General features: G+C 43.2%; 1 protein-coding gene across 1 annotated transcript in view; it reads left to right on the top strand.

Moving 5' to 3' along the window:
- Positions 1-23,634, top strand: part of cntln (centlein, centrosomal protein) — a 92,452-nt gene that overhangs the window by 36,475 nt on the left and 32,343 nt on the right. The window contains exons 14-19 of the mRNA XM_006787076.3: positions 8,146-8,246; positions 15,127-15,224; positions 16,128-16,657; positions 20,296-20,377; positions 22,376-22,457; positions 22,803-23,071. Of these exons, the coding sequence (XP_006787139.2) occupies positions 8,146-8,246; positions 15,127-15,224; positions 16,128-16,657; positions 20,296-20,377; positions 22,376-22,457; positions 22,803-23,071 (1,162 nt within the window). The remainder of the gene's footprint in view (positions 1-8,145; positions 8,247-15,126; positions 15,225-16,127; positions 16,658-20,295; positions 20,378-22,375; positions 22,458-22,802; positions 23,072-23,634) is intronic.

The following is a 23,634-nucleotide window of genomic DNA, read 5'->3' as shown; positions in this document are numbered from 1 at the left end:
CACCTATTGCATGAACTTGCAGGAAGCATGACTTTTCATGTAACATTAATAAAGGTCTCTTTGGGCAGCACACGCAGCTAATACTAATTTGTTGAGTTTTGAAATGCTCTTGAATGAGTATTATTTTAGGCTCAAGTCTGTATGAATATTAATCAGGTCTGTAAGCTGGCAGCACTTTATAATAATGTCACACTGTTATGCATTAGTAAGGTCTTAGTTCCTTATTAATTAATCATTTATATAGCATTGCTCCTCTTTAGTATGTCATTTATAAATTCAAATATATTTATCCATCATTTACTGTTATCCCATGTACGGCTATCACTACTGTATCGCTATTATTGCTGCTATATTAATGCTAGTAATAATCATAATCATAGACATAGAAATAGAGTATATCTGTATTTATAAATGGCATACTATGGAGAAGTAATGCTATATAAATGATGAATGAAGCACTTGCTAATACCTTTGCTTCTGCACAGACAAAACATTAGTGAAGTTGGTCACTGATGTTAGGTCATAAAGATGCATTCCAAGCAACTTTAAAATTTTACAATTCCTACCTCCAACTCAAGTCTGTTTCCAAAACAGTTGCCTAGAAAACAGGATAAACAGGATGCAATAATTTACAAAATATTAGAAAGTATCACCAAGTCAACATATTAAATGCTGACTTGCAGTATTTAATGCACGTCTCCACGCTTAAATTTCTCAAAGGTGGCGTGCCAGATTTGGTGACACCACTTTTGATGTAGCATTAAAAGACTAACAAAAGTTGTGTATTTCCTGTTTCCTGAGATGTAAGTTTAAAGTGCAAATTGTTTTATGTGGGACTAAGTTTAGATCATAGGCATATGGTGGGGGAAAAAAGGATGGAAAGCATATCCCTGGGGGAAATTAAAATGTGGTGGTCCATTTTTCTAATTGTAATTTTCTAAAGGCCATTTCCTCTTTAGTGATTTGATATGCCATGTTGCATTTGGCACAGCTCAGCTTGTGCAGTTCCTTACAGCTGGCAGTGTTGCCAGCACTGGGAGGACGCAGAGCATCTTGATCTCCTCTTTATTTTATCTCCCCTAATCACTTATCTCAAAACACGAACAGATTTTTTTAGCTGCTCTTTCTGTTTAATGCCTCTCAGTATTAGGCTATATTCCTGCTGAGCTCTGCTCTATCATGGTTATTTTGCATTTCATCACAACCCATCTCTCCAGTTGTACCATTAGCCTTCCAATATTAGCTGCTAGTTTTTACAGATACTGCTTTAACAGTCACTAGAGTCACACAGTGATTTCTTTAGTTTTCCACTTTCCTGTAGTGATCGGTGATGCGGGCTCAAAATTATGTCACAATATTTAAAGATAATTTACTGACAATTTAAAAAAAGAAAAGAAAAATAACTGAGTGTTTTGTTGATGCTTGAAAGCAGCATTTATAAATCCTTCTTTTCAAATGCACCACAGTCTTCGATAATGCACTTCCTAATTGGAACTCTAAATCTATTGAAACAAGATGCCAACAGCAGCATTCTAGTAGTGGCACAGTATCATATCCAGTCATACAGCATAAGTCAAATATCAACATAAAAGCTTTAAATTTAAAGTAAAATTATAGTATAGCCACTGGTCTAAACCTTGGTTTTCCATCCACTGTTTGCTTTCCCTGTCATATGGAGTGCATCTAGCCAGTGCTCCAGCAACACCCATTTGAGCCATTTGTTTACATTTGGGTCACACATCACCAGCTAGTTGTTATAACCTGATTTTACTCAATGGTCTGTTTTTTTGCCTTAAGTTGTGAAACACATGTTGTTTCCACCTTTAGCGGGAACAGTTTACTTGCATATTTTGCAGAGTGCTGTGCTTTGCCAGAGGTTGCTAAACTAGCTTCCTTTTTAGGCTATTTTTGAAAACGGAGATTTTCCGTTTTCGTTTTAAAAAATAATCCCGTCCACACGTAAAGGCAGAAATGAAGGAAAACGCTGCTAGGAACATGCCAAAGCAGCAGGTGGCGCTATATTCCTAACCATGTAGAAATGTTGGCCAATCAGAAGTCTAGAAGCCTCGGTGGGAAATAGTAAACAAAGTTGGGGCATAGAAGCAGAACCGAGTCGTATGTGTGGAGGGACAGTAACTGTGTGTGTATATGTAAGCATTTAAACACTGCAGAGAGTACAATTAACAGTAACAGTATTGTAGAAATTCATTTCACCGAAACAATAACATGGCACACACTGTGACGTCAAAAAAGGCGCACACCTTTGACGCTGCGTTTTCTCCGTTTTTCTCGTCCACACGTAAATGCAAAAACTGAGTTTTAGAAAATATCCACCCTGGCCAGAGTTTTTAGAAATCTCCGTTTTCAGTGACCGAAAACGCCGTTTACGTGTGGACGAAAGGTGCAAACGCATAGAAAAATCTGCGTTTTCAAAAATACCCGGGTACGTGTGGACATAGCCTTAGGCACTAAATGGTCAGCAGAGGCTGACACTTGACTCTTGCTCTTAGACATGCCTGGGCTTGTGTCCTTGTTGTACACACTAGGGAACATAAAGGCACGCTGTTGCGAGCAATAATAGCATGATAAGATATTTTTATATAACATAAAAACATTTATATTGGTGTTATCACAGTCCGTATGATATGACATAGCCCTTCTTGCATCTCAATAACATTTCTGAATTGATGCTAGATCACAGCTGTGTTTTTTTTTTCTGAAACAGTTGTTTGGGCAGCGTGGTGGTGTAGTGTCACATTACAACAAGAAAATCCTGGGTTCTAGCTCCCCACAATCATGATAAATGGATGAAGAGATGGATAAATTGATTTTTTTTTTTTTTTATGGGAAACATTGAGTGTGTGTTAAAAATAGCAGTTTTGGAGGAGACAGTTGACCTAATGTTGTCCTCTTCCCCTCACCCCAAACTGGTCCAGGCAGATGGCCGGGCTCAGAGAGGGCCGTCTGGGGCTCTTAAGGTTTCTTCCTGATAAAAGGGAATTTTTCCTTCCCACTGTCACAAAAACACTTGCTGATACGGTGTCATGACTATTTTCTCTGTACTAATGTAAGCACTTTGAAGCAGCTGTTGTTGTGAGTTGTTGCTATATAAATAAAACTGAACTAAAAAATGTTTATGTACTGGAAGTTAAAGAACGAGTTTAAATATTTCCATAAGGTTTATGTTAACCCATGCTTTGAACGGTTCATCATTAGGGACCACTTACATGGTTTTTGCTGTTCATCCATACAAGGTTTCATACAAACTCCTTTATGTAATAATGTCATCATGACCAGATCAGTATAAAGGGCAATGTAAACATTCAGCATTTAAACCTGTTTAGAGTATCTCTTAGCTTTCTCTATGTTTTTTAAACAAAAATAACATAATAAGACAAAAAATAATAAGACAAATAAACTAACTGACACCAAGGACGATTTCCTACTGGTGTTGGTACATAGCTGGAAAGCAACTGTGGGCAGGGTATGCTAGAAAATTCGCATTGGGATCATTTTATCTGCCTCATTATGCATCTGTCTGCGGCGCTCCATGTCCGTGCTTGTTAATTGTTGTTAAAGGTCTGTTGGTAAAAAGAGGCAGGATTATTTAGGCTCCATAAACAGAATAAACACATGCAGTGCACCCTCAGACTTAAGATGCTATACTCAGACGACATCAAAGCATAAATTAGCTAGCGATTACTGGGGAAAAAGCCTTTGAGATCATTTGCAGTGCTCCTCTGTAGAGAGTGACCATTATGGACGTGAACCTCCCCAATAAGCGACATTGACTCTAATTAAGTTTAATAAAGTTTACCCTCATATTCCTCTATTTCTTTTCGTTTCATCTTGATTTGCTAAAAGGTATTAGAAGTAATGAGAGTCTTTTGCCGCCCGGACCAGGGCTTAGTTGGAGGAGGGACACATTTGTTCACACAAACAGACACACAAACAGAATGTTATATGCATTTTCCTAAATCAGACAACTAAGGTTTTCCCTCATTAATTATTTGGCAAGTCAGTTACTATGCTAAAAAAAAAGCCATCTTTACACTTAGCTGGTAATTATGTTGCAGGCTTTAGTGGGTCATCTTATCCCAGCGGTCCCCAACCTTTTTTGCGCCACGGACCGGTTTATGCCCGACAATATTTTCACGGACCCGCCTTTAAGGTGTCGCAGATAAATACAACTAAATAAAACTAGTACCGGTACTGAAAAAGAAGATTTATTCATAACACACATGAAAAGACCCAGGAAAACCAAGTTAACGTTAAAAACGATAACAAAATAACGCTGAAAACCGATGAAAACCCTGAAAACCATACATTTCACACCTGTGCCTCAACTCTCGCGGCCCGGTACCAAACGACTCACGGACCGGTACCAGTCCGAGGCCCTGGGGTTGGGGACCGCTGTCTTATCCGATCTTATCGAGACAACATTACAACACAAAGTATGTTCTCACAAACACTATTCATACTTACAGTAGAAAACAGTATGTGTCTTTTTTTTTTTTTGTCAAATTTAAAAAGATTTTAATGGACAGGCCTTCTCATTCCCATGTTAAAAAAAAATACACCATTATGATATTGTTTGATTTCATTTTAGGATACCTAACGGCATCAACAAGCCTCTTTAACCATGAGTAAAGCGGACATCCTAGGTTGTGGTTGTAACACAAATCCCCATTTACTTCTCACATGATTGGCCTATGGCAGGAGTACCAACCTCTTCGAGATTCACTGCTGCTGCTGCCGCTGCATTGCCCATAGCTAAAAGTAGATCACAGAGGAACGTGAACTCCACCAGTCACCGTTTCTGCTGACAGCAGTGGCTTATCCGCTGAAACTCCCTCCATGAACAAACAGCCTCCTAGTCCGAGTTTAACCATGGGGGAAATCTCCCCACACACCCCAAAAACAAGAATCTTTCCCCAGTGATGAAAATGCCAGTGGTGTTTTCACTTTCTCACCCTGTTCCCCGCTCTGTGCCGAGAGAGAAACCAAGAGGAGGCTGGTGTGTGAAATCACAATGGCTGCGAATGATGCGTTGCGTTGTACATAATTGTGGAGGAACACTGGCAGTTTGTGCTCTAAGCTGTTTTCAGTGCAGCACATGTAGAGCTGAGATCAAATGACATGGAGTGGATAGCTCGTGGCTGAAGTACCAGCACAGCGTGAGCGCGAAAATGTTTTTTAAAACGGGGCCAAAAGAGCGGCGTGAGACATAGACTTACATTGTAGACCACATCATTAGCAAACATAACACCTGTCTGTTGCCTTTAGTTTAGTTTCTGCCAAGAAACTTCTTTTGCTTTTATGCCTGCTGATTTTTTTTTCTCTTTTACCTTAGGTGAAGCGGCAAGTTGAGAGGGAATTGAAAATTGTCCGGCTAGCTTCATTTGATTTATCATCCTGATTAAAAAAAAAAGAAAAGAAAAGAAAAAAAGACTCAAAGAACTCTGTAGGAGGTGCAGCTTTAGAGAACATTTTCTCCTTAGCAATATGTAGCATATGACAGGAAATCATGGCTTCATTTCAAATAAATTTCACATTACTGGAGGTAGTGCAACATAGGGAAAAGATGGCGAAAGTATTTTGTTTCAGGTGCAGGTTGGTGTAGTTTGATGCACATCTAAAACATAGCTCCTTGAGGTTGGAGTTTGAGCTTGTGCCACAACTATATGATGTTGCCTCAATATTTAATTTAAATTCTTGATGCTGCTCTTTTTTTTTTTTATTACCATATCTTCAGTAGAGTGAAAATACTTTGCCTCTATTTGTCAGATTACTCACTCAAGGAGTCGGAGTTCATCCTAATTTGAAATCACATTTTTGACATTTTTATTTCACTAAGAAAAGAGAGAGGTTGTAAAAATTGGAAAAATGTAGTTCTACACACAAAGTAAGAAAACAGAAAACTTGTGGGACTATAGATAATTTAACATTTAACTTTAAAACTGAAACAAATGGAACAAATAGCATAGCAGTCAATTCTAAAGTGCAAATTCACCAGTGAACCAAAGGTGTTTAAATGTTTTGGGTGGGTTGCACAGTTGCCGTACATTTTCTTCTGGAAAATTACCTTACCAAATTTGTATTACTGCTGTCGTACCAACCCTAGCTCTGTTAGTTTCCTATCTCTTATAGATATGAGCAGAGTCTGCCACAACTGTTACTGAGTACAAGTTGCAGTAGTATTCCATCTACAGGATGTTATGCTGTGAAACTGCAGTCCCCTGGCCAATGAACTCCATTTGCAATCCAATCTCTTCTTCATCTAAGAAACTATGCTTATCCTTCAGCAAAACTGAAAGTTTTACATATGAGCTTTGGTTGAGCATCAATACCATCAGCATCCAAACAGGCATAAAAAAGAAACATGAGATGGAGCAGGCTCCTTTCACACACTGCATATTTCAGCTCATTTGTCCCATTAACAGCCTGGACACATAAGGCAGTGCCTCTGCTTCATCGACTGGAGTTCATTTATGGAGGAAAATCTATAGAAGAGCGACACATATCCATCTGCTTCCTCACTCCCTTTGGGAGAGTCATTTGTGTACTTATTTAGGCTGTGGTCAGCCATTAGACTGCCTCTCTGCTGGACTGTGTGGACTAAAATGCTAATTACTTCCCATCCCTTTGCTATGCCGATAACTTCTCCCATGTAATTTTCTTGCCATATGTCTGGAAGAATCTCTTGGTTGGTGTAGCAAAATTAGATTGGTTGAAACAGGTGCCGAGTTTGTGTTAATTGGCATTATGCACATCATAATTCACCCTTACCACAAATGCCCTTTTACTACTCAAATGCTTCATAATGGAACATGCTTGCTCAGCTTACCACAAGCCTTAAGAATCAGCCAGGAGGAAGACCTGCCTTTGTAATGAGGTTAACTGAGGGAAGAATGCCACTATAGTAGGAGCTTGTTTCTAGTGTTTCTCTTTGACTCCGTGGAGCAAAAGGGAGGGAAATTAGGTGTGTGTTTCAGGTGTGGTTGTCTCAGTGGGTTTGTGTGTATCCTCAGTAGACTTCAGTTGGGGTCCTAATAATAACTTGAAAGTGCAAAGTCTAGAGCATGGCTCCACATAATTAGCCTTTAGCAGGAATCAAGCTAATTGCTGAGAGGTAATTGGGCACACTTTACAGTCTGTTTGTCTGCTGTGATACACACAAACACCCACAGTTACACACTGTACTTTCCCACCTTGGCGTTTCATGTTGCTTGTCACTTTGATTTCCAGATGAATTAAAAAGCATTTTAATTAGTTGATTTCTTCGCCGTGTCATCTTTTTTTTTCCTTGGGAACAGAAGCCAGCACATAAGATTCGAGTTAAAAAGTCCATTAAAAGTTTCTACATTAATGGTTTCCACAGTGGAATTGAGAGTAAAAGATTCTCATCACACAGTTCTTGTGTTGATTGTTTTTTTGCGTTTCTTTGTTACTCCTTTCATATTTTACTGTTCTATAGCCACAAACCTTTGGAAATGAATGTAGTGAAACTTTACTCATTTTGGGAAACTGAAAATGATGTTCAAAATTGTTGGTTGGCTCTAGTTTTTATGATTGCACTACTAAGTAAAGAAGAAATGCAATTGTCAAATTTCAAATTCTATGATATTATCGCCGTGTGACCTTTTGACATGTGCACTGACCTTGAATTTGACCTTCCTAGTAGCAGGAGATCTGTAATACTGCAAAGTGAACTTAGAATTTTTTAAAGCAAATTGAAATATCCCAGCAGTTTTCATTTTCTTTCACAATATGCTGTTGAAAATAGGAGTGGGCGATATAGAAAAAAAACTTCTGAATAACGTATCGGTGATTCCAGCTGGCAATTTATTAATGCAAACACAGCATTATACACAATTTAAACTCAACTAAACAATAAACATAGGTGTAATACATATATATATATATTTTTTATTTAAAAAAAATATTAAATATCTCACAAACAGTAGCCAATCAGCTATTTCATACGTCATATCTGGACTCAGTACATCAAAATCTATCAAAAAGAAATAAAACATTTTATCTCTGAAGCACACGTCTGAAAAATGATTAACCAGTGTTTCGAAAAACATAGATTTGACTTAGCAAACTTTGTTTGAAGGAAATTTGATGTTGTGTTTAATGCAGAGCTGGCTTGGAAGAAGAACTTGACATGCTGCAAGTCCAGGCTGCTATTGACCGGGCCACAGTAAAGGAACTCCACCTCTGTCTTGCAAACAAACACCAAGGTGAGCATTTTCCTTCACACTAGTTCTTCTTTTTGTCAGGGAGTGCCTTAAAAATTCCAAAATAATGCTTTTCTCTTCGGTCTTTATTAATTGAATGAATGTTTCAATTTGTCTGAAAATAATTAAACTAAACTGAATTCTACGCAGTTATTGTGTTTTTAATTTTAAGCTCGTGTTGTTTGCAATGCTACTTCTTCTTCTTTTTTTTTTTTTTAATTAAGCACTGGTCTGGTCAGGGCCATGTGCATTACTGCGCGGATTTAATAAGACTACTCCCAGGAGAATTCATAGGACAACTCAATTAAGACTTGATCAACTCCTGGTAAATTGATTAGGACATCAAGTGTGGTGTCCATCTTGTCTGCATGTATTATTCCTGGTGTTAAAAATTACATCCCTTTTAATCCAATCTGCAGCTTTGTCAGATGCTGACCACTGCAACCAGTGACCTTAATTAACTAGTTCAATAACAGATCTGTTCTATATCACTTTAATTTTCTTCACAGCCAATGATGGTGTCTGGTGAAGATGCAAGCATGTGATTTAAAGGATTGCACTAATTAAAATAGTGGCTCGACTTCTTTTGGCAGTCTAGTTAGGAATATGAGAAAGCAGCCTCTGTTGAAAGGACATGCTTGGCTTTACATTTTGTCAGGGAAGAATCCCTTAACTTTGACGGAGTGTGGTCTCAGCAATAGATAGGCATCTGTGTTTTCTGATTTGGTATAGTTTTAATACAGATTATGAACATGTCTGCTGTTTTGCAGTCCAAATAAGGTTACACCATTGTGGCAATATTCAGAATATTTCATATTAAATCTACACTGAACTGAGTATATTTGGAGTCAGTTGGACATAAAGTCAAGACTCTTAAGAGGAAATTATGGATGGCCATAAGATTTACTCCTGAGGAACCGCTTTGACCCGATCAAAAAGATGCAAGGTTCAGTCGCTCACACCAGGATCACACTAACGAAAGACAGCAGATGAAAGGAACGGAGTCTTTGTGCTGCTTCCTATGAGGAGACACGGGAGGGATGTTAATGTATGCTGCAGTGCCAGAACCTCCTTCAACAGTGGGTGACTAGGGAGCCACCACGTCTTCTTATCAAGGTAGTGCTGAGGTGCCAACTCCCATGCCACCAGTGCTGGAGCTGGATAATTGTCTCCCAACCTGGTTATGTACCCAGCGAACACAGCAGCCCTCCTGTCCTATTTGGTGCTCTGTCTGATTGAATGTGACATGTAGGGAAGACAAAAGGGCAGGCTAATTCAAAGTAACAAACTTCCCTGGGCAAAGCATCAATGCAAAGCAAGGGAGCAGCAGCTCTTTACAACATGACCCTCTCTCTTTTTGCTCTCTGCTTCTGTGGCCGCTTTTTTCCCCTCAACTCGTTCTCCAAAAGATCAAGTGACCTAAAAAGTCAAGGTCCTGAATATTTAATGTTTCCAGCCTCATTGTACAAATTATTTTGGTCATCCTGTCAGGAATGTTTAAACAGGAGAGAAAGAAAAGCGGAATGTTTTGTATTGTTCTCTTTCAAACATTCGTTTCGGTGTCTCACTATGGGGAACACTCTCTCATCGTTGTCCTCAGAAGCCTCTATATCATTACTCCAGCCAGCATTGGCTGGCAGTCGTGAGGCTTGCTTCAGGAAGGGGCCATCCTCCTCCCTATAAAAGGGTATGACGCAGCGTCACCCATCATTCAATTTCCTCTTCTCGCTTCTTAGAAACCTCATCTCTCCTGACTGTGAACGTGAGTGCTAGCTTAACTGTCCACGCGAGCAAGCTAACAACTTGGTCACTGGGCGCTAGCATAGTTCGCGTTTCGAGTCGCCTGCTCTTCACCACAGAGCCAGGTTGGAGAGTATGTTAGCTGCCACTATGCACCTAGCACAACAGCTAGCTGACCAAGCTAACTGTTTTTTGCTACACACGGTCACCAAGCCAGGTAGCACAAGCGCTAGCCACTACACTAGCTAGGTCATACTACCTCACCATAGCTACCCGACCGAGAGAAAAAAAAGATCAGCGTTAGCCGTCCAGCCATTCCAAGCTAGCTACACCAAGTTTCCTTAATATGGCAGACTGCAAACCGCTTCCCAGAATTTGCCCCTGCGGTTGCAAAATCTCAGGTTCAGATACACATGACGCGTGTGTGATGTGCCTCGGGCTGCAACACGCCCAAACGGCTATTTCCACACCGGGTTCATGCGAACATTGCGCTCGCTTCACCCTAAAAAGCCTTTGCCGAAGGCTAGCCCGCCAGGCTAGCCTGTCAAAGAAGGACCCAATGCTGTCTCCAATCGGCCCACCGATGGAGCACACTGAGTCCGCCACACCAGGCATCAGCTGGGGCGACGAGATGGATATCGTCCTCCCGCTGGCGGATGATGCCGAGGTCAGCTGCGAAGCTATGCTGTCTGATTCCCTCGAGGTTAATGACGAGCTACTCAGCGAATCCTCTGAGGGAGCGTCGGAACATCTCATCTCGGACGAGGATGACGACGTTTTCTTTGTCCCCTCTGGTCAGAATTCTGCGACACAAGGGGCAGATTGTGATAACCCCGGCACACAGTCCCGTGGCATGGAGCTATTTGACGTTGCAAAACGGGCAGCTGAAAAGCTGGCGATCCCATGGCCCGCGGTGACAACGGGGACCTCCACCTCACGATACGAGGGTAAAAGGCTCCCCAAAGCGAAGTGCACTACTAAGCAGGTACTGCCACTTTTCCCTGAATGCATGGACGAGGTCACACGCTGCTGGGCAAGCATTCTCGTCACCCAACCCCATGCAGGGAGCAGCGGCATTTGACTGTGCTGGAATGAAGGAAAAGGGCATCTACCAAATTCCCACAGTGGAGAATCTAGTGGCTTCTCATCTCCACCCAAACCAGAAACGTTCCATGTCATCTGGTCCGTCCCTGCCCTCCAAGGCCAAACGCCTTCAGTCCTCCCTGGCTGACAAGGCGTATAAATCGGTTGCCACCACCGTGAGGGTGTTGAACGCCTCATCGCTCCTGCTAGCCTACTCGGCGGAGCTCCAGGACCAGACTGCTGCGAACCTGGATGCTAGCGAGCTGTGGGAAGAGCTGGGCGTTGTTACGGACCAATGTCTCCACCTCACTAGAGCAGCAGTACAAGCGGCGGGCAGAGCTCTCAGCATCATCGTCCTACAGGAGAGGGCCAGATGGCTGAACTTGTCGGGGCTTTCAGACGGAGAAAAACGTGACGTTCTGGATGAAAGCATCGACCCCGCCAAGACGGTGCGAGGAGAAAAAGAAAGAGGGAGAGGCCCTGCAGCTGTGTCTCCCTCGGAAGACCCAGGCTACGCCCCCGCCTCCACCCAGTCGCCGCATGTTCGCTCAGGTCACCAGCCGACATTTAGAATCCCTCGTTTAGAACCCTAAGACCCACTGGCCCAGGAAACATGTCCCGCCTGCTGCCGCTCAGGGTGCTCCACCACCAGCCAAGCAGTCGGACCGCAAGAAGAAGCGGACTGCCTAACATCCCCCACAGGGAGATCGGAGCCAGACCAGCCCGGGCTCCAAGTTCACTCCAGGGCTCAGTTCCGAAGCCCATTCGGAGAAGTGTGTTCTGCCTCCACCTTTCAGCGTCTGGGACTCGAGTTGGATCCCACAGAGCGCATTTCAACAAAGAGAGGACGAGACACTGTTCAGCTGAATCAAGCATGTCACAGTCTCACAAAAACACACTGTTTATTAAAAATTTACCCATTGCATCCAGGCATGTTGCCAAGGGCACGGGAAAAATGTGTGAAAAACACAGAGAGTATGTTGAAAAACATAATGCCCCCACGCACCCAGACACCAACGGGGTTGATTCCCTCAGTGGTGTCCGGCCCCATGAGCGGTGGTCAAGTGCGGGCTGCCCGCGCATGCGCAGTCGGGTCTGGCCCGCAGGACCAGTTTCCACCACAACAGGGAGCCAAAGCTCCGTCTACTGTGGAGTGCCTGCCTTTGGGGCGGCTGTCAGCAAGAATAGAGAGATGGCGAGCTCTCGCTGCGCCAGAATGGGTTGTGAGGACATTAGAGCGAGGCTATCGTTTGCAATTCGCAACCACCCCTCCCAGATTTCACAGAGTGATTTTCTCTCTTGCAAAAGGCGAATCAGCCAGGATCCTGCAAGAAGAAATAACTACCTTGCTATCAAAGGGAGCAGTACAAGAAATACCCCAGGAGCAGAGCCAATGCGGCTTTTACTCAAAGTATTTTCTCGTGCCCAAGAAGGGAGGGGGACCGCGTCCAATACTGGACCTACGGGCTCTGAATCAGCATCTGAGGTCATACAAATTCAGGATGTTGACGACCACCACTCTGCTGCATGTAGTGCGCCCAGGCGATTGGTTTACATCAATAGACCTGAAGGACGCATATTTTCACATCCCTATTTATCCGCCTCACAGAAAATTCCTGCGCTTTGCAGGCGGGTTACAGACCCGTCCTTTGCACATGCTGGCTCGCAGACTGATCATGTGGAGCAGCATCAATCTGTTGTCACTGAGAGCTACTCACATTCCAAGAGCTCTGAACTTGGGAGCAGACTTAATGTCCAGGGGAAACCCACAGTACGGGGACTCGACCGTGCACCCACATGTGGTGACCCAAATCTGGACCCGCTTTGGCCACCCACAGGTCGATCTGTTTGCCTCAAGGAAGAACGCTCAGTGTCCACTGTATTTCTCCCTGAGGGACCAGGAGGCTCCGCTAGGGGTAGACGCATTAGCTCAAAACTGGCCACAAGCTCTGCTTTATGCGTTCCCTCCACTGGCCTTAATTTCTCCCACTCTAACCAGAGTGAGAGAGAGAGGGCTAACAATGATATTGATCGCCCCAAGGTGGACGAGGTCCCATTGGTTAGCGGAGATTATGCCCCTCTTGTGGAGCGAACCTTGGCCTCTCCCTCTCCAACGAGACCTAGTCTCCCAAGCCAGGGGGGAGATTTTTCACCCTCACCCCGAGCTCCTCGCCCTGTGGGCTTGGCCCGTGAGAGGTTGAATCTGAGTACAGCAGGACTCCCCAGGGGTGTTATAGCCACTATACAGAGTGCTAGAGCCCCCTCCACAAGATCATTGTATGAGAACAAGTGGAGGGTATTTGAGGAATGGTGTGGAAAGTCTCTCCTTTCTCCAAGAACTGTTAGATAAAGGAAAGGCCTTTTCCACAATTAAAGTATATCTAGCAGCCATTTCAGCCTGCCATGTGGGCTTCGTGGATGGCCCAGTGAGCCATCACCCGCTAGTCTGCCGTTTCATGAAAGGGGCACGACGGCTCCACCCAGTGTCTAAACCTCTCGTTCCCACGTGGGATTTATCCCTGGTGCTGGGGGCAGTTTCGCAGCCACCATTTGAACCACTAAACCAGGTGGAAATAAAAATCCTGTCTTTGAAGACTGCATTGCTCCTGGCTCTCGCATCTGCGAAGCGTGTCAGTGATATTCATGCCCTGTCAGTACACAAAGAGTGCACCCGATTCACACGGGATAACTCTAGAGTCACACTCAGGCCAAATCCGGCCTTTGTGCCCAAAAATCCTTATCTCCAATGCACCACATTGGAGCTGGAAGTTTTTTGCCCTCCTCCTTTCTCCTCCCCTGAACAGGAGCAACTACATGCTCTCTGTCCAGTTAGGGCTTTATGTACCTATATAGAGAGAACGAAGGCTTTCAGGAGGTTGGATCAGCTGTTTGTTTCCTGGGCTAAACCACATCTTGGCAAGCCCGTTAGCAAACAACGCATTTCACACTGGATTGTTGAGGCGATCCAAGTGGCTTATTCCAGCACGGGTCTGCCCCCCCACCTTTGCAAGGTTTTACAGGTTGGATGTCACTGCACCAACTCTAGTCCACACTGTGTTAAGTGTGGGGCCCCACGAGACCTCCTAAGTTGACAGTCAGTCGTTCAGATGGGCTTATCTGGCAATACGGGAGTCTGCATATCCCCATAGTGAGACACCAAAACGTATGTTTGAAAGAGAACTTGAGGTTACTCTATTCCGTAACCCCTGTTCTCTGATAACATGAGTGAGGTGTCTCACCAGATCACCAGTAATGATATAGAGGCTTCTGAGGACAACGCTGAGAGAGCGTTCCCCATAGTGAGACACCTCACTCATGTTATCAGAGAACGGGGGTTACGGAATAGAGTAACCTCAAGTTTTGTGTTACCCTTCGCATATACGTAGGCAGGGAAGTTGTTTGTACTTCAGGAGGTAGATACTGGGTAGGTAGCAGTGACAGAGGTCTGTTAGATTGTGTTAGATGTGTTCATGAATACACATGCATCAAATGCCTGAGCACTTGCACTCTTGCATGCTTTCTGCTGTTATCATAAAGTCTAAATCATATGTTTGCCAGGGCCACTATTGAAGTTCCCAGAATAAAGCTGCATGTTTGTCTGTGGAGATTAGAAGTCCTTTGGGGAAACATAGTGGACTACAAAGCAGTGCAGCCTGGGGCTGTGTATTCACAAGGGATTCAAGCACTTCTCTTCGTTTGTTTTAGGTCCCCCGAGAGAGGTTGCATATAGTATACACCCGCCTGCACTTCTGAGCCCTGTTTTCCTATTTCCCGGTGGACTATTAAATAAAACACCTTTCTATTAATCTGAAGTTAAAGGGCTGTGTAAGATTTTTGAAACCAAAGGTGCTTTTTGCAGAGAAAATTCCAAGTCCACAGCGTTAGGGATTTTTCAGATTTGATTGACAAAAAGGAAAAAAGACACTGAACCTCAGGAAGGAAATTAGACCTTACTAATGCTAATTGATTTAAATGTACCCTTTTTATAATTATTCTATTGATTGAGCAGCTTGAATTTGACACAAAGTGTCACAATAACAAGCTTTGTTCTTCTTTGCAGAATTACTTCACAAAATGGTTGAGGAGCACCAGGTCAAAAGCAGCACTCCGAAAAAGCCTTCTCTTCTTTCAGGTCGAATGGAGCAGTCATTGAAAAAGGTACAGCACTATGCTGTCACGGGGTGTTCTTTGTCACTGCCTATAAAGGAAATCCAACACAGCCATAAGTACAGCATGGCAGCTCTCAGAAATTTTTGGTTTTGCTCTTTCAAGAATAGTTTAACGTACGTGTTCGTATGCGTTGGAGAAGGGTCATGTAGTAATTTCCAAGCACAGTATCAACTAGACAGTCTGTAAATTGCCAAATATAATTTGTGTATCCCAGAAAATACTAGTTGATTTAACGTAGATTTCATAGGTTTGGAGGCATGTTTTATGCTCACACTCACACACACATTTAAAACCCTGCTTGCATGAGCTTATATGTTCCCCCACCCCTTCAGCCTTCATGGCAGTAAATCATCAGGAGTGGGGATAGCCGTCTAATTTTGTTTGAAGGGTACCAGGCTTCACCAGCAGGCAGAGAGAGAACCAAATAAAAGGGAAAAATTGCCTGGAGGCACAAACCCAGCAGGCATCCACTGTTCTCTTAAACAGTCTCCACCAAAGATCTAACAAATAGACTAAGTGCTCATGGTTGCAGCGTAGTTAAAGGTGATCAGGGTAACGGGGTGCAAGTCAGATGTCCATAACCGTGTTTGACTGGGGACCACGGTATTGCTCCCCTCTACGCCCCCCACCCACACAGCAAACTGTAATTACGCACTTGGGAAAATATCAGTGGAGAGAAAAACTAGTAAATCACGATATGGTCTTTCTCATTGAATCTTACTAATATTAATACTATAGAGCAGGTTGTTATTTTGTCGCTAGCAGTCCAAGAATAAGTATTTCTGGGTTTTTTTAAAAACGAAAAAAAAACCCTAAAAACTACAGATATATAAGCCAAAATTGATTATTTTGTAGCACAGAAGCCCCATGTATTTTTTATTTTGTTTTCAGATTGATCAACTGGAGCAAAGAATGATAAGCATGGAGGAGCAGACAGAAAGGTTGAAAGATGAAAAAGAGCAGCTACTCGAAGTCAACGAAGACTTGGCCCACAACTGCCGCAAACTCCAAGCCTCTTTGGATCATCAAAGAACTCAAGAAGCTGCTCGTGAAAAGGCAGCCCATGCGCAGGCCGTGGCTCAGGAGGAGCAGCACTGTAGTGAGGTCAAGGCTCTAGAAGTACAGCTGGCCTCGTCTCAGAAAGAGGCTACAAAGCTTCATCAGCAGTTGCTGAAGCTGAGACAGGAGCTGGGGATTCTCAGAGCAGCTAAGGACTTCTATAGGAATCGTGCTGCAGGACCGATGCGGGCAGGTGGGATCGCTAACAGCATTAGCAGCAAGGTCAAATTCAAAACAACCAGGCACAGAGGTCTGCTACGGCAGCGCAGCCACCAAAGAGTCGGCGCCAATCAAGCCATCAGCTGGCAAGGCCCAAGCTCCAGTGCCGCTAAAGACGAGTGGGAGGACATGAGCGTAGAAAGGTAATGATACACATGCACGCGCACTGACGCACATATTCTCACACACCCCCTCTCATTATTTTTAGGTGTTTGGGCAGAGAGGATGGGCTGGCTGAATAGTTGGGGGGGGGGTACCAGCAGCAGCAGCAGCATCGAGGGGACAACATGCATTTGCAAAGCGTAAGCAAATGGGTGATTGAATTTCATTGTCTGTCTAGTTGGTATTCAGGAGCCAAAAGAAGAATGTGAGCAAGAATGATAGAGAGAAGGAGAGCGGAGGGGGGGGAAACTACTGTCAGATCCTTTGAAATATCCTGGGACGCCTCGCTTGGAGCTTATTGACTGAAATTTGCATGCAAAATTAGCCACCTCTCTACACAAAGTTGAACCGATGCCAGAAAAGCCCAGGGATAAGGGGCCGCCAAAGCCTTGATACCTTCCAGTGATGCCATTTTCATGCACTAGTCACGCTACCCCGAAATTGACAGTTTGGCAGTTTGATTTAATTTACTCGTTCTTTGCATATTTACTACCCCCCATCGACAGCACTAAGGATCCCCCTGCAAGGACCCAGTCCACCCCCTCCTCCCAAACACACACACACAGACACACTCCTATATGAAGCCCACCTTGCGTCTAGTTATGTTAGTTATCTTGTGGCATGTCGGTTCACAAATGTATGTGTGTGTGTGTGCTGCTCTTTTTTTCCTCCAGCCACCCCATAGCCCCCTCCCAACACACACACATAGACATACACACATACACTTCCTTTCCATCCCACACTCCTCTCCTTAGCTCCTCGCCTTAATTTGGTTAGATGAATTTTGAATGACCCTACTCGGATCAGTACCAGATGTCTACAAGCTGTTTAACACCCTCTAAATTAAGAACCATCGACAGTAATTATTTCATGTATGTTTTATGCAAAAAAGCCACTGAGCCAACATCTATTGAGTGATGGCTGAAATGATTTGATTTCAAACACTCGCTGATATTTATTTCCCTTCTCTTTCTCTCCCGGTATGCCTTGCTCTACACGCTCTCTAGCTCAGCCCTCCTAACTCACTACCTCTTCACCGACTAATTCATCAGACTCTAATCCACCCCAGCTCTATCCGCATGAGGCCGTTTAACGGGGACTGGGTGCAGCTATGCCCTGCTTTCCTAATACCACTCCATGTGGCTAATAAGCAGCAGTCTAATAAACGCTTTACCTGAGAGGAGGATCTAAGTGGATTTTTGAAGAAGGGGCCTAAACTGAGATGTTGTCTTATTTAAGGCACCTGTCAACTGATTTGCTACTGTAAAGCCTTCTGTGCCTCGTATCTTCTAGGGGTCCTCTTCACAAATGCTGTCTTTGTCTGGTTGACATTCCTGGAAGGTACAGTATTTCTGCCTAAGGAGCTTCGGCCTAAATAGCACCAAATAAAGATGTCAGACTCATCAAGGCTACTGACAAGTCTTTGTTTTTTTTCCCCCACCTTATTTTTCTCGCTGCCTCTGGCTCTCAAGTTTTGAACTGCTAGAGGCAGCTGACCAATTTAAGCAGATCAGCAGTTTTGCTGCTAACCAGGAAAGAAAAAGAGCAAGCAGGTATCATCAGACTCCATCATTCAGTTATGCCAGAAGGAATAAAGGATATGTATTTTCGTGTTATATAAACTCTTGATCAGTGCTGCAGGACAGTACATTTTGGATGATTGGGCCACAAATTATGGATAAGGATAATATCAAAGATGGCAAACATTAATTTTTTCTCAAGGTACCAGAGTTTAAAAAAGCTACTGGAGGGATTTGCTGTGATTGAGAACATAAGAGAACATTCCTTTAAATAAAACAGTAGCATAAGAGTAGATCAAGGATGTCAAACATAAGGCTCGGAGGCCAGAATTGGTCCGGCATATAATGTAGCCCACTGGACGGCTTTGAAGAATGTGAAGAGGGGGATCAATTTTGCCTTTTTTTTCTTTCTTTTTTTTTTACTGTATTTTCAGAAGTTCTACAGCTTTTCATCCTGATAAAGAAATCACCCATAGCCATTCACACAACACCAAAAATAATTAATTAATAGTCCCTGTTCTTTCACTACCTGCTAAATAATCATTTTAAAGACAATTTTAAAGAACAGTAGTAATTAAAAAATAATTTAAAGAGCATTTTCTGTGAATTAACAAAAACTTTGTTTTATAATAGCAGGATATTCTGGGCATGGGCTACATATTTATTTAAGCCCAAAGAGTAGTGCTTACAGATTTATTTTAATACTGTTGAGATTGCACTTCTTTTTCTTATATTAAAATATTACCTGGATTAAATGTGTAGTTGAATTTGCTTACTGTGACAGAAAGGGGAATTTCACTAGTTTGGCCTACTTAAGATCAAAGCCTGTATGTGGCTCACAATGTAAAATTTGACATCCTTGGAGTAGACAAAGCTAATCTTGGGTCTTAAAAATGTACAAGTGCCTTAGAAAATACATTATTCCTAAAGGCCAGCAGGAGGCGACTGCTCTGATTGCAAAAAGAAGTCCAATTGTCTCTCTGGATTCATGAGCACAATAAATTTTTTATGGTTCACATCCAAAATTAACATGATGGTCATTTTGTAAAATACAGCCCCATGTAGAGTAAGACAGACCAGCAGAGTATGCTTTAGGCTGTGCCTACCTGTCTGTGATTGACAGGTTACTACTGTAGGGGCATGCATACTGTATCTGCCCAGTTCTCGGTGAGATCCACCCCTTACACCCCTTGGAAGCTCTCATTTCCTCAGTGTAAGCATCTGCTGTCATTATGTTTCTACATAACAGGTTATCTGTATTTGCTCCACACAGGTTTGGACTCAGCATGTAAAAGCTTAGACATGTCCTCACATATAGAGTGGAAGCACCATGTACTGTAAATATATATATGTTGTGTGTTAAAGAGGAACTAGGGAACAACTAGTTAGACTGCAGACACAATTAAGAACTCCATTAATAATACTAAATTTAAGTTGGATCTATTTGCTGTCATCACCAAGTCGATGCACGCAAGCCTGGTGTTAGTGTTGGTGATTCGTAATCCTTAGCAAAGTCCCTGTGCCCCTTCCAGGCTGGTTTTAACCCTAACTAGCCCCCAGCCTTGTCATGTTCCAGTTAGATCCTCTCTCTGTGGTCTTTACCTCCGCTGCTTCTCCCAGACCCCACCTTAATAAACCCGCCAGCGTAAATGTCACTGGCTTCCACCTTCACGTCAAAGGTCACTGTCAATAAACCTGTGTGCATGTGTGTGTGTGTCTCTCAGGAAGCCCTTACCGTGCGTCCATCAGATGCAACTTTGCTTGGCTCCGCTCAGCCGTGCCTCTCACACATGTCTGTCACACACAGAGGGCTAATGAAGGCCACAGCCGCTCTCATACATGTTGATGCATTCACAAACAGCACCAGACACTGCAGCTTTTCACTTAATTTACACACACATTTACACTTCCAGCTCAGAAATTGGACGGGACATTGATTTTCTGTTTGAAGGAGGGGGCCGAAATGCACATATTTTTGCTTGATGTCAACTAAATCAACCATAAAAGGTAAATTGGATTTTTGTCCAAGGGTGGTACTTTCAGAACCAGGGTTGTCGGTTCAACTTCTAGTCCGTAATAGACTTCACCTTTCTCTACAGTGACAGTGCAGAGGAATACTCGGACAGTCTTAACAGCCTGCCCTCGGGGACGGTGCCTCACAGACAGCACACTAATAGACAGGTTGGTCTGCCCTTGTCTTTTAATTGTTTTTGGACTTAAAAAAGGAATAAAGATGCAGTCAGAAGTAAGCGTCAGCTGTTTCCTGCTCACTGCTTTTTTGTACAGATTAACATTTTACTTGGGTTTGTGTGAATATTCAGCCTTTAAATGAAACTGCCTACAAGTGAATAAAATTAATGAAGGCCTTAGTATACAATGTCTCCTTGGTCCTAAATACGAGTGTAAATTTCAGCATAATTTTTAATTCTCTCAGACAAGCTTGTCATTTCTTTAAGTAGTCTTCAGGAATAGTTCTCCAGGCCTCTTGAAGGACATTCAAAGCTCTTTTTTTGGACATTTGCTGTTTAATGTGCATTTCCTGGCTCTGAGGACGACAAACCATGAAAGAGCCTCTACCATGTTTTGCACATGTCTGTGGACACCTACTGTAGTACCTCTCTCCTGAGCTCCTCTGTAAATACTGATTAGCGTTTGAACCAACATTTTCAAATTTGTATGTTTTTCGATGGAAAAAAGTAATACTTATCAAATAATATCTAGAAGGTGTAGGTAACACTATAGGTAATTCAGAAGTGATCGAAAACTGCAATTCTTCAAATGCCCACTCAAGGGATGTTTTGCAAAAGTCTTATAGCCTGATACAAAAAAAGAGTTTTAGTCTATTTCCTCTGTCCGTGACAACAAAGATAGGTATCACCAACATTAGTTTTACTAAAAAAACAACAACAACAAAAAAAAAACCAACAACTGTGTATCAGCTAGCTGTTTTTTGTTCTTTTGTTTTGTTTTTGCTAGCCAAAGTTATCATCGTTCTTTATTAAATTATTGTTGCATCCTACTTACAAAACTAGCCCTGCAGTTCTAACATTATGTAATAACTTTGTAACTCCATCCTGAAATAGTAGCCTGCAAAGCAGTGGAGTGACGCCTCAGTGGCTATCCATCCATCTTTTATATACAGTTTATTGTCTGCATATATAATTCTTAGGGCCTCTGTAACTACTTTTTGTGTTGTTTGAGCCGTGCTGTACTATTCATTTTTAACTGGCTATCGCTTTATGTCTACATTCACAAAGACTTTCCTAGTCTTGTGACTGAGGAAGCCTTTGTGAATGCACACCACGAAATCATTAGGCCTGGACCCTTGCACTTGTCCACATCAAACCTCTTCACAGTGGTACATGGCAGATCCAAACCCTTGAGAGAAAAGTCCGTCAAGAGGAGAGACGGAGAGAGAAAGAGAGGGGCCTTAAAGATGTGCTGCCTCCTCTCTTCTCCTCTTTTTCTCGTTTCAGCAGCACCGAAGCAAAGTGGAAAGTAGAGAAGAGATGGTTGTTGTGAATATAACCTGGGAGCTGTCAGGGCCCTTATCTCAGATCCCCTTTAGTTTCCCCAGTCCTGATCCTCTAAATGTGCCCATCAGCTCCTTCTGGGTTCATCGCTTTGACAGCCCAAGCCCCTCGCAACGTAGTATGTCACAAACCAAAGGGTTCATCTACCCTTTCCTCTCTGCATGCATGATCAAAACTGGCACTGATCAAATCCTACCTGTCCCCCATACAAAGAATGTAGGCAGAGAGCAAGGAGTGAGGCAGGGGGCCCTTTCTTTGATGTCACTACAAATGATGGTGCAGTTGGGAGTTGTCACAAACACACATGCGTACACACTTTTGCGTACAAACGACTACACTCTCACACACACCCGTCACACCGTAGGAGTGAATCAGGGCTTTCAGTTGGTGATTGAACAAAGGCGGCATTTGCAAGCATCTGTCAGAAGTAATATCTGTGCTGAGAGGTGTTCAAGTTGGAGTCGGTTGAACATGCTCAGGTGAATTATTAAAGCACTGGGTGATTTGTCTCGTTGCGTTAAGCTGCGCACCCTCTGTGATCATGGTGTCGTTATGAGCTGCATCTTAGGAAGAGCAGCATGTCAACTGTTGTGTTACATTAAACGGCTGCTTTTCTTCATTGTCACTGGGTTTTCTGTTCTTTCAGTCCTACAGGTGGTCGCCGATCTCAAACACAGAAGCACCAGCGGCAGAATCTCACAGAAAACAACCCGACGTTCTGGCCCGAGGTAGCACAAGTTTTCCTTTTGTGAACCCATGCTGGATTACAGAAATCTAATCAACTTTTAATTGAAGCAGATAGAACACTCAGTGTATTTACATGCTGTCGATAAGAAACAAGTATCCGAGAAGTTAACAAGCTTCGTTTTTTTCCCCAATAACTCGGCACATCTGAATTGGTTAAAAATAGAAAATGTTAATTATTCAGGTTGTTAAATCCATCACAGCTTCCACTTTTGCATACACAAAGATGCACGCCTGTTAAATCTCAGCAGTAGCTTCTAAATTGGGATTTTGAGGTTTTCTGTGCACTTGTCAACTCTGAGGCGGCTGCGTGTACTTCCTCCTGTTAGACGATAAACAGCGTGAGCCGTGGGAACGCGGGACAAGAGGAGAGAAAAGTCGGCAGAGGAGGAAGAGGATGCTTGTGAAGACCCAGCGCTGCTCCTCCTCTTCTCTGCAGCAGCGCATCGAGTCTCTACAGCGTCACGTTGACATACTGCGAAGTGCCAGGAAAGATGCTATGCTTTCAGCCAGAGATCTACAAAGGGCCAATGAGATGATCACAGCACAGCTCAACTCCCTCACTGAGAAGCTGTGCAGCAGCAAGCAGCTCACGCAGGTAACTTGGGAAAAACTGGGAGACGAGTTAAGGGAGGCGAGCCGGTTGTAAGTGTTAGGAAGTTTCTCTTTTTTTCCCCCCATCTTTGTCTTTCTTTTGTATTTTCTTGGGGCTGAGAGTGAAGCAGTAGCATGCCCTTATCATGCTTAATAAGTGTGGCTGACAGGCCTATCCTTGTCTGTGGAGGTCAGAACCACAGGGCAGTAGAGAGGAGGAGAATCTCACACGCTCTTTCTCTCTCTGACTCTGCCATTGTCTCCTCCTGCTGAATGTTTCAGCGAGCCAGTTCTCCACAACAATCTTTGTCACCAGCAGTTACTTTTCTCCAAATATGAGCAGTCGTGTTCGCAGACGCACACACACATACACTCAAGGTGACTACATCCAGTGCCACACACCTTTTAGTTATTTAGTACGTGCCTCCAGGTAAAAAACTCTTAGACTTGGTAAAGAGTGTAAATAAAACACCAAGAGCTTTGGCCCCTAAACAGTATCTTTCCTGCCAGGTGCTCCTTGTACACATCAACTTATGTACATACACAGACACACACACACACAGCAAC

The sequence above is a fragment of the Neolamprologus brichardi genome, chromosome 6 (genome assembly GCF_056152115.1).
Source record: "Neolamprologus brichardi isolate AB-2024 chromosome 6, ASM5615211v1, whole genome shotgun sequence".
Taxonomy (NCBI): Eukaryota; Metazoa; Chordata; class Actinopteri; order Cichliformes; family Cichlidae; genus Neolamprologus; species Neolamprologus brichardi.
Note: the sequence above shows the minus strand (reverse complement) of the source record. Positions and strands in the feature narration are given on the sequence as shown.